Here is a 12,008-nt window from a genome sequence, read left to right as displayed (position 1 = left end):
GGTGGCGCAGTGGTTGAGAACCTGCCTGCTAATGCAGGAGACGCAGGTTCGGGCCCTGGCCTGGGAAGATCCCACGTGCCGCGGAGCGGCTGGGCCCGTGAGCCACAGTTGCTGAGCCTGCGCGTCTGGAGCCTGTGCTCCGCAGCGGGAGAGGCCGCGATGGTGAGAGGCCTGCGCAGCGCGATGAAGAGTGGCCCCCACTTGCCACAACTAGAGAAAGCCCTCGCACAGAAACGAAGACCCAGCACAGCCAAAAATAAATAAATAAATTAATTAATTAATTAAAAAAAAAAAAAAGTAACTGAAGTGAAAAACCAATTGAGGACACAAAACAAGGCAAAAATATTAAAAAAAAAAAAAATAGTGTGAATTCACATACTGCACAGTGGAAGACGCTTCCTTCCTTCACCCACCACACTGTCAGACTACTAGAAGGCAGGCCTAATATACCCACCCTCCTCCCTCACCCTTCACTCCCTCCTCCCACACAGGGGAGTTCAGGGTTTTCTTCCTAGAGGAAGTCAACGGTCCCATAAAGATGACCTGCAGATGCCGTCATGTGGGGTCCCCCCAGAAGAAAGCTGCCTCCTGATCCATCACCCTTCAGTGAAGTTGCCTACTCTGTAAGCCCCGTCTGTGCACACAGAGCCCCCAGTTCTCTCCCTAGTGCCTCTTTCTTAAATTGCACAGATAGTCAATCAAGAATGACCTGATATTTGAGTAAAGCCTCTAGGGTCTCTTTTGCTCAGATCTCTTTGCTGGACCCTTGTTTTCTTGGCCTCATCAGGCTGGAGGGCTCCAGGTTCAGTCTTTGGTCCTCTCCTCTTTTTGACCTATACCCACGCTGTTAAAGATGTCACCCAGTGTCCTGGCTTTAAATCATCTTCATGTGCCAATGACTCCTGAATTTATATTTCCAGTTCAGATCTCTCTGCTAAAATGCGGATTGGTATATTCAACTGTCTACTCTCTATCTCTGCTTGGATGCGTAAGCAACAATGTATTAGCCAGTTTATGGTGCAATAACAAACAATCCAAATAGCTTAGTAGAGCACAGTGTCTAAAGCCTCTCCTTAGCTGTAGTGTTAAGTCACATCTCCTGGTCTTCCCCCCAAAACTGCTCCTCCTGCAGCCCTTTCTGACTCAGTTAGTCACAATTCCATCCTTTGGGATGCTCAGGCCAAAAATCTGAAAGCTGTTCCTGACTCTTCGCACACTCCCTATTTGTTATTTCAGGAAATCCTATTGGCTCTACCCTCCAAATATAGCCAGAATCTGCCATATCTCATATGTCATCTGCTATCTTCCTGGTTCAAGTCGCCATCATCCCTCACCCGTATTTTTCTGCTTCTACCAATGCACCCAGACAGTCTATTCTCTGCAAAACAGACGAAGTGATCCTTTTAAAATACAAGATCATGTTACTCCTCTGCTTAAAACCCTGTAACCACTTTCCATTTCACTTAGAGAAAAAGCTAAAGTCCTTACAATGGCCTTCAAGGTCCTGCCTGGTCTGGCCATCCATTACCTTTCTGACTTTCCCTCCTACCACTCTCTGCCAGCTTCCTCTCTCAGCTACACTAACCTCTTTGCTACCCACCAGTCACATTTCCACTTAAAGTCCTTGCATTGGCTATTTCCTCTATCTCAAGAGCGTCTTCCCTACATGGCCACATGGCTAACTCCTTCACCTGCTTCAAGTCTTTGTTCAAGTGCCACCTTCACAGTGCGGCCTACACTGACCACTCTGTTTAAACTGCAACCCACTCTAGCTCATGCCCCAGCAACCCACCCCCACGTCCCTATATAATGCTCTCGTTTTTTTTGTATAGCTTAACACCACCTTCTTACACGATATCTTATTTTCTTATGGTATTATCTGCTTATTGTGTATTTTCTGTCTTCCTTGGCTATAAGGTAAACTTCAAGAGGGCAAGGATCTTTGTCGGAGTTCTTCACTACTATCTCCCAACTAATACATAGAGGTGCTCAAAAAATATGTAACGGGTGAATAACAAATAAAAATTAAAGGCAAAGGCCAAAATAGAAAAATAAGAAGGAACTTGGAAGAAACAGAAATGATAAAGGAAGATTTTTTTTTAATAATTAAAATCCTCAGATAGAAGAGAATAAACTGCATCTATGAAACAAGAAAGGAATGATATAACAGCAGCAGCAACAAGAAGAATTAAAGAACAATCAAAGGATAAAAATTAATTCTTAGGAATTAAATTCATATTTGAATTTTTTAAAAAATCAGTAAAAAGTTGGAAGTTCAAGAAATTCCCTGAAAGAACAAAAGTCCAAGAAGATGAAAAACTCAAGATAAAAGAAAACTAAAGATCAGTCCAGGAGGTCAACTTACGACTAATATATATTTTAAGAATGAGGGGGCTTCCCTGGTGGCGCAGTGGTTGAGAATCTGCCTGCTAATGCAGGGGACACGGGTTCGAGCCCTGGTCTGGGAAGATCCCACATGCCACGGAGCAGCTGGGCCCGTGAGCCACAATTGCTGAGCCTGCGCGTCTGGAGCCTGTGCCCCGCGACGGGAGGGGCCGCCATAGAGAAAGGCCCGCGCACCGCGATGAAGAGCGGTCCCCGCACCGCGATGAAGAGTGGCCCCCGCTTGCCGCAACTGGAGAAAGCCCTCGCACGAACCGAAGACCCAACACAGCCAAAAATAAAATAAATAAATAAATAAATAAATAAGAAAATCCTTTTAAAAAAAAAAAAAAAAAAAAAAAAAAGAATGAGGGACAGGGCTTCCCTGGTGGCTCAGTGGTTAAGGATCTGCCTGCCAATGCAGCGGACATGGGTTTGAGCCCTGGTCCAGGAAGATCCCACATGCCACAGAGCAACAAAGCCCGTGTGCCACAACTACTGAGCCTGCACTCTAGAGCCCATGAGCCACAACTACTGAGCCTGCATGCTGCAGCTACTGAAGCCCACACACCTAGGGCCCATGCTCCACAACAAGAGAAGCCACCGCAATGAGAAGCCCACGCACCACAATGAACAGTAGCCCTCACTCACCGCAACTAGAGAAAGCCCGTGCACAGCAACAAAGATCCAACGCAGCCAAAAATAAATAAATAAATAAACTTATTAAAAAAAAAAGAATGAGGGACTTCCCTGGTGGTCCAGTCTTTAAGACTCCCACTCCCAGTGCAGGGGGCCCTGGTTCGATCCCTGGTCAGGGAACTAGATCCCATATGCATGCTGCAACTAAGAGTTCGAATGCCACAACTAAGGAGCCTGCTTGCTGCAACTAAGGAGCTGGCAAGCTGCAACTAAGGAGCCCACCTGCCGCAACTAAGACCCAGCACAATCAAATAAATAAATAAATAAATAAATGTTTTTAAATAAATAAAAGATCCTACAGGCCACAACGAAGATCCCACATGCTGCAACTAAGATCCGGTGCAGCCAAATAAATAAATAAATATTTTAAAAAAGAATGAAAGAACAGAGAAAATAAGAAGACAAAACTTAGCGGTAAACAATATTTAAAAATATTCTAGAACAGAAGGGCATGAGTTTTCAGGCTGTGAAAAAACCTCCTCTAGGGTTCAGCATAGTGAAGAAAAATGCCTCTGAGCAAGCACAGCACTGTAACACCTCAGGCCAGGGATCAGGGGAAGACCCTAAAGCTTCTACAGTTTCCAAACAAAGCATCAGAACAGCACAGAACACCTCAACCATAGCAGCAGAAATTAGATAATAATGAAAACAATGTTTTCGAAATTCTGAGGGTAAGGATTTTTAACAGAGAAATAAAGGCATATTCAGAAGTGTCAAGACCTACCATTCCCCTTCTCTCAGGAAGTGTCTGGAGGATGTGCTCCACCAAAACGAGAGAGAAAAACCAATACATAGGATAATATGAAATCCAGGAAACAGGTGATCCAAATCAGTAGGGTATAAGGGAAATTCCTAGGATGGTGACAGGAAGTTGTGGGATGACAGCTGTGTAAGAGATCTAAAGTGCAACCTCCAGATCGGAGACGAAATATGAAAGACTAAAGCACAAATGACTCCAGGAAAAAAACAAGTGGTCTTACTAGCTTACTTAATGTATTTAAATGTACTGAGAGGAAATTTTCAGTTCTGCTGAAGATTCGGAGATGAAACTAAGCAAACAAACAAAGAGGCAATTACTAACCCCATGTAAAACGAAAAACTACACAAGAAGGAAATGTAACCATTGTATACTACTTGATTCAGCTTTGAACATTATTTACTTAATCACAACAACATAAACATTGATTTAACTCAACAAAGTGATATAACTTTTCTGGAAGGATGAAGTGAGGAAAAGAGGAAACAGAGGAGCATGAAATTTTTTCTGCCATAAAAGGAAGTCAATTGGTAATGTCTAAAATTTGTGAATCAATAAATAGCAGTGAACACATAGTATTTAGAAATATGGAAATAAATACCAAAAGTAGTAGTCAGAAGGAGTGCCAATGGCTGTCTCTGGGGATGGATTGGGGATAAGGAGAATTATTTGTTGTTATAAGGCTTGTAACCTCACTTTATTTTCAGACTACATACATGTATTACCCTGATAAAAATAAATATTTTGGGATGTGGGACATACCAGCACCAAATCAATACTTTCCACTTGATATAACATAAAGATTCAAAGACAGTGGAAATGACTTTCTCATCATGTGGTCCAATGTTATTTAAAATCATACCTTGGGGGACTTCCCTGGTGGCAGAGTGGTTAAGAATCCACCTGCCAATGCAGGGGGACACGGGTTTGAGTCCTGGCCCAGGAAGATCCCACATGCCGTGGAGCGACTAAGCCCATGTGCCGCAACTACTGAGCCTGCACTCTAGAGCCCGCGCGCCACAACTACTGAGCCCGCGTGCCACAACTACTGAAGCCCTCGCACCTAGAGCTCGTGCTCCACAACAAGAGAAGCCACTGCAATGAGAAGCCCGCGCACTGCAAAGAATAGTAGCCCCTGCTCACTACAACGAGAGAAAGCCCGCGCACAGCAACAAAGACCAAATGCGGCCCAAGATAAATAAATAAATAAATAATTGTTTTAATTTAAAAAATAAAATAAAATCATACCTTGGGCATAAAGTTTCAGCCAAGTTAGATGAATAAGCCCTAGAGATCTGTTGTACAACATTGTACCTCTAGTCAACAGTAATATATTATACCCTCAACATTTTGTTAACAGGGTAGAGCTCAAGTTACACATTCTTACCACATTTTAAAAAATGTTTAAACATGTCTATGCACCTCTTAAAATTCTCTCTTGTACTACCAGTGGTATTCACCACACTTTCAAGCCTAGGGAATAGTGTGTGCTATCCTCCTTGGAGCAATTAGATGGACAAGAGACCAATGTTCACAGTTCAAGGGCCATGTCTGACCCAAACTAATTCAAGACATAATAAAAAGCCTGAATAATTCCATAATCATTAAAGAAATCAAATCTCATAGTTTAAATTCTTTTCACAAGAAAAACATCTGGTCTAGATCATTTTATAGGCAAATTCTAGCAACTTTGAAGGAACACACTCTTCCAATATTATTAAAACTCTGAGAAAATAATTCTCTAATTCATTCTGTGAGGCTAATATAATCTTGACACCAAAATGAGCAAGGACCATACAAAAAAGAAAAATTATAGTCCAGCCTCACTCATGAACAAAGAGGAAAAATCCCAAAGTATTGACAAAAGAAACAAGCAATGTATAAATGGTGATATGTGCAATGTTTTTAAAAGCACCAGGCTTGGGGGATTAAATGTAAAGGGAACCCTAGCATCTTGCATCAGGCAAATTCATGGTGTTTATAGTGGAACACTCTGTGTGGATCTGAAAAGGCAAGGAGCACAAGATGTTAAAAAAAACAAAACAAAAACTATGAATACACATGAAATAGAAAGCTTTCTCATTATTATAGGTTTCTGATTTTAGGAAATGGGTTGTTGGCAAAGGATAACACTGACCTACCTCTGTTTTGAAGTGGAGAGGAAGAAGTAAAGATTTCACATAGAAAATTGATAGCATAACTATTCCAACATGAGGCTACTGAACTCTCAGGGAGCCCCTTCCAGGCTCTTGGACCAAACTGCCACACTTAGAGACATATAGCAGTCCCCCCTAAGATCCCAGCCTTTTCTGTAAATGTATCCTCTGAATTTGTAATATAGGTGGGTAGAAACTCCATGCACTGCCTACTTCAAACCTCAAGGATCATGAGAAGGGTCTTGGCCACGAAGAGTGGTTTGTTATAATGGCATATCTTCTCCGCGTATCTTTCCCCTAATTAGGAATTGTGTGTATGTGGCAGATCCATACCCCTGAAGGGAAAAGCATTACTCACTGTGCACGAAATAGTCTCTCAAATTCTGGTGACCCAGAGACTGCTGGGGGTGTAACTTTGTATTTTGATCTCGCCTTTCCTACCTGCAAAGCGAAATAACCTGCAAGTCAAGAGGAATGAACGTTAACCATGTGGTACATCACTATTCATTAGTAACATGCAAATTTAAACCACAGTTAGATACACTACATACCTATTAAAATGTCTAAAATTAAAAAGACAGATCATACCAACTAGAAAAGACAGACAAGTGAAGATACAAAATCAACTGGAATTCTCATACACTGCTAGTGGGAATGTAAAATGATACAACTGCTTTGGAGAACCATTTGGAAGGAATTTTTTAGTTAGACATACCTTGACCATATGATTCAGGCATTCCACAACTAGATATTTTCCCATGAGAAATTAAATCATATGTCCATAAAAACACCCGTCCACAAATGTTTACAACAGCTTTATTTGTAATAGTCAAAAATTAGGGGGCTTCCCTGGTGGCGCAGTGGTTGAGAATCTGCCTGCTAATGCAGGGGACACGGGTTCGAGCCCTGGTCTGGGAAGATCCCACATGCCGCAGAGCAACTAGGCCCGTGAGCCACAACTACTGAGCCTGCGCGTCTGGAGCCTGTGCTCCACAACGAAAGGCAACGATAGTGAGGCCCGCGCACCGCGATGAAGAGTGGCCCCCACTTGCCACAGCTAGAGGAAGCCCTCGCACAGAAACAAAGACCCAACACAGCCAAAAATAAATAAATAAATAAATAAATAATAATTAAAAAAAAAAAAAGAATCAAAAGAATCAAAAATTAGGAACAACTCCCTGATGGTTAACATTATATGTCAACTAGGCTAGCCATGGTGCCCAGCTGTTTGGTCAAACAGCAGTCTAGATGTTGCTGTGAAGGTATTTTTTAGAGGTGATTAACATTTCCATCAGTAGACTCTGAGTAAAGCAGATGACCCTCCATATTGTGGGTGGGCCTCACCCAATCAGTTGAAGGCCTTAAGAAAAAAGTCTGAGGTCCCCCAAAGAGGAAGAGATTTTTGCCTCCCTTTGGACCCAAGACTGCAACATCAATTCTTGTTAGAATTTCCAGCCTTGCATCCCACCCTGCAAATGTCAGACTCCCCAGCCCCAACTATTATATGAGCCAATTTCTTAAAATAGATATGTGAGAGTGTGTACGTGTGTGTGTGTGTGTGTGTGTATCCTATTGGTTCTGTTTCTCTGGAGAACGCCGACTAACACAAATGTCTATCAACAAGTGAGTGGATAAATAATTTGTGCTTTGTCCATACAACAGGATACTATTCAACAGTGAAAAGGAATGAACTATTAATAAATGAAACAACGTGGATGAATCTCAGAATAATTATGCAGAATGAGGTGTGTGCAGATGGTGTCACCTGGAACTTGAGCAGCTGCACGAGGGGTATCGGAGGTCTGACAATGGCCAAGGACAAACTCAGAGGGCAGAAGTCCAGGAGTGTATTCCCCACAGCCAGCCAAAAAAGCTTTAAGGTTAAAAATAAAGCAAAACCAGTTACCACTAATCTTAAGATAAACATTGTGAATGATGAAAAAGATAACTGAGAGAATAAAGCTTTCGTAGATATACGAAAGGAACTTGCACACTTCTCAAAAGGCCTTTCTCTTCAACCTCTGCAGAAACAGCTGATTCCTCAGCAGTGAAAACGAACCAGTTAATGTTGATGAAGCTACAAGATTAATGGCTCAGTTGTAATACACTGGTGATGCATCAAATTCCCCCAAAAGACCAATAAATTAAATGTTTTATACAAAAAAATTATGCTAAATGAAAGAGGCAAGACCCCCCAAAAAGTATTACTGTATAAGTTTATTTGTATAAAATTCTCAGAAATGCGAGTGAATATACAGTGACATAAAGCAGATCAGTAGTTGCCTGGAGATGAGGAGGGCCAGGAAGGGGTGGGTCACAAGAAAACGTGGGGTTGATGGCTCCCTGCAGGACTCAGCTTCCCTATCATGAAATGATTATGACTTTCTTCTTCATTTGCTGCACGGAAAATACATTATATTATGAAACCCCAATGCCTGGGATCACCTGCCTCTGACCATCAGTTCTGTGACCCTCTTTCACTTTCACACCCACACTTCCTCCTTTGTAAATAGTTCTCACCTCCTGTCCTTATCTCCCTCGTTTTACCCCGTAATTAACTTCTGGGGTCTATTATTTCCCTTCAGATTATTTCTTCCAGTTTCAGTTTCTCACAGTTTCTCTCCAACACTGTTCTGGTCTCCCTTATTTTAGTACCTCAATATCCATTTCCTACTTGCTAATGTTTTAAAAATAATTTCCTTTTCCACACCAAGTTTGCAGCTTCAGTCTCTCACTGTGTGACAGTATTAGGGGCCATGTGTTTCCTCCTGAAACATGGTACTATCTCCCCTCCAACAAGAAGTCAGTAAATACCGAACCTGGTCGAGTAAGCCTCTCACAGCTGGCTACTTTCCTTCCCCTTCATTCCCCTCTGCTGCAAATAAAGTGTTGGTCCTGATTTAGAAGCTACAGCTGAACATCTAAGTGTGTAAGCACTTAGGACTGGCCTCTCTCTCGTTCAAACTGTCGTCATATCACTGAAGCCTGGGAGAGTAGAGTGAAGGTAAGTGTGGGATTAGGCACTGATGGTTTCCAACCCTGGGCTAAGTCTTTTCAAGGCAGCACAAAGCTGGAGAGGCCAATGGCTCACGGCCTCAGCTGGAGCCAAAGAGGAGGTCTATCTATGGAGGGGAAAATTGGGACTTGGCCTTTCTGGACCCTGCTGTCACCACCGCTTCTAACGTGCTCCACAACCTCAGAGAACACACCAGGCAAGGCTTCTTGTTTTCATGATAAAATGGAAACGATGAAAGATGTGTGCTCCTAGATTTTTCTATCAGCAATGGTGCCAGAACCTAGAGCTTCAAAATGAACGTGAATAAGTGAAAGCTTTGCAGGGCTGTCTTTTTCTGGTTGTTCATTGCACCTGGTCGGCATCTGTCTGAAGCAGCAGCAAATGTGAGGCATGAGCTTCAGTAAATCGAAGACCCCGCCCACCTCCAACCCCAGGAAGGAGGACTCAGTTGTATGACATCCAGTTCCAAGGAGTCTCAGGTCAGGGGCCTGAGAGAGACCGTGGTTATCACTGGGGCAACATCATGAGGGTGGAAAGGCTATTTCACCACGTTTTCTGGAGAGCTTCCATTTTATTTCCCTTCTTATGAGTTGATTAAAACCTACCTGAGAATAAGCTCCTTTTGCTTTGCCTGTCTTTCCTCTCCCTTTGCTCTCTCCAGGGGGACACGTGTGCTGGGGAAAGTGAATCAAGACCCTTCATCCTGCCCCCTACTCTCAGCCCAGCCACAGCTGGGCTTCTTCACCGCAAGGCTGCCTCTCAGTCCACCAGAAGCTTCTCTCTGTGGGGAAGCAGCCAAGGTCTGGAAGTCACTATGCTGAACACCAACCCTGGGCCAGGCACCATGGTGGGCACTTCCTACCCAGTGTCCTGTTTAACCCTCTTTGATGAGGACACTGAAGGACAGATTTTCCTGGCCAAGGGCACCCAGCTTGTAAGTGGCTGGACCAGAAGATACAAGTCTGTTTTCAAGCCTTGAGTTGCTTCTACTATAGCACAGGACGTCTCATCTCTTTCGCTAAAGCAGCGAATTCTGGTTCTTAATGCCAACCCCCTCCCTCCCTCTCTCTCTCTTCCCTATCCATCACCAACCACCATTGGCCCAGTCTCCCCTTCCCAACTCAGCTGCCTTAACTTCAGGCTGCAATTCACACCATCCCTTGCACCCACCAGCAAACAGAACCTCTCTGTGGGGATGGCAGAGGCTATGCCAGCCCGGGGGCACCCGTGGACCTGCCCCTGTGCTCTCTGCAGGGCCAGGACGTGGGCACACACGGGGTGGACAGTGCCTACGTGTAGAGGGTCAACACAAGGCGTTTCAGACCTAAGTGCTGCTTTAGTTGGCTATAAGCATCCCGCTTTACTCCAGAAAAGACGGTAAATCAAACCACAAAACATGTGTGTTAAGGTATAATGTTTTCATAAATTCACAAAACAGACTGGCTAGCAAGTCTGCCACTGAGCGTGCGTGCAGACTCTGTCTATCCTAAACCGTGGTGCCCCCCTGCTTGGGGCTGAGAAGTCTGCGGCTCTGCCCCGTTTCCGGGTACAAGCACACTGGGAAAATAAAGAAATACCTGTTCTTGATAAGAAGTCTTGCTCACCAGGGCTCAGACCCATTTCCCCATTTTGCGTGTTAAGGAAGCATGTGCCTAAGATAATATGAATTGAGCAAAAGTGACCCCAGAGAAGAAGCCTCTATTTAACCAGGCAATCAGGATATTGAATAATCCTAGTGGGAAGGCACTTTAAAATTTAGAATGGGGGCTTCCCTGGTGGCGCAGTGGTTGAGAGTCTGCCTGCTAATGCAGGGGACACGGGTTCGAGCCCTGGTCTGGGAAGATCCCACATGCCGTGGAGCAACTAGGCCCGTGAGCCACAACTACTGAGCCTGCGCGTCTGGAGCCTGTGCTCCGCAACAGGAGAGGCCACGATAGTGAGAGGCCCGCGCACCACAATGAAGAGTGGCCTCCGCTCGCCGCAACTAGAGAAAGCCCTCGCACAGAAGCGAAGACCTAACATAGCAATCAATCAATCAATCAATCTTTAAAAAAAAAAAAAAGATAAGAGAGAATTTAAGTTTAAAAAAATTTTAAAAAAAATTTAGAATGAATTACTTAATCTGAAGCTCATATTTTTGCAGGAGATTTTTTTTTTTAACCTGATAATCATACCTGCCATACCCAGCTTATTTAAGAAACACACAGTAATTAAAAGATCGGGGTTCAAGAAATCACAACCATGATTTATAAGCCGGTACAATGTTACCTTTGGAACACTCCAGATTAATATTTCTAGCCCACTTCCCCCAGGTTACCGCATTTCTAAAGCTCCCTCGAACTGGGCTGTGGGTTGTAACCACAGATGATGCAGAATCTCTGGGCTCGAAGGCCCACTGCATCCCCACTGGAAGAACGAATCCCTGGAACGTTCCACACCTCTGCCTGTCCCCAGGGAAGGGGGCGCCGATGACCCTGAGCACAGCGTGCTCTGCAGAGCCCACGGACCACCAGCAAGTGAGTAGAAACCCCAGAACGCTCCCTCCCTCCCTCTGCCACACACACACACACACGCACATGCACACGCACACGCACACGCACACACACACCCGCACGCAGCCCGGGACGCTTACTTTCCTGACAGGCAGAGAGGACAGAGAGAGCAGCCAGTAAAATCGAATTCCCGGCCATCTTTCATGCGGAAAGTTCTGGTTCACGGGACTATTCGCAGACACCGAGGGGAAGATAACAGAAGCACTTTCGACTCGGCAAGGCTGACCTTCCTTATAAGGCGGAGGTTCAAGCGGCTGTGTGACCTTTGCCCTGGAACAGGAATCAGAGAGGCAGGCGGGTCCAGGCTGTCAGTCAAAGATCTTCACCTGGATCCGGCGCAGCTTCCACGACGTGCATCAGATCTCCTCGAGCTCCGACCTGCGGGCTTAGCCCTCCAGCCTCAGCACCTGCTGCTGACCCATCTCAGCCAATTTGAAAACAATTCC

The 12,008-nt window shown here is 44.4% G+C and overlaps 1 protein-coding gene and 1 pseudogene across 3 annotated transcripts in view; one reads left to right on the top strand and one right to left on the bottom strand.

The window, feature by feature from the left end:
- Positions 1-11,765, bottom strand: part of MGST2 (microsomal glutathione S-transferase 2) — a 39,266-nt gene extending 27,501 nt beyond the window's left edge. For all 3 annotated transcript variants that reach the window (XM_057547388.1, XM_057547387.1, XM_007172933.3), the window contains exons 1-2: positions 11,643-11,765; positions 6,353-6,452 (exon numbers count right to left, since the gene is read on the bottom strand). In XM_057547388.1, the coding sequence (XP_057403371.1) occupies positions 6,353-6,452; positions 11,643-11,700 (158 nt within the window). In that variant the 5' untranslated portion in view covers positions 11,701-11,765. The remainder of the gene's footprint in view (positions 1-6,352; positions 6,453-11,642) is intronic.
- LOC114236548 (ribosomal biogenesis factor-like) lies at positions 7,803-8,143 on the top strand (annotated as a pseudogene).
- Positions 11,766-12,008: the final 243 nt, after the last annotated feature.

Source organism: Balaenoptera acutorostrata, chromosome 5 (assembly GCF_949987535.1).
Source record: "Balaenoptera acutorostrata chromosome 5, mBalAcu1.1, whole genome shotgun sequence".
Classification (NCBI taxonomy): Eukaryota; Metazoa; Chordata; class Mammalia; order Artiodactyla; family Balaenopteridae; genus Balaenoptera; species Balaenoptera acutorostrata.
The sequence above is the reverse complement of the archived record's forward strand: the minus strand, read 5'-3'. Positions and strand labels throughout refer to the sequence as shown.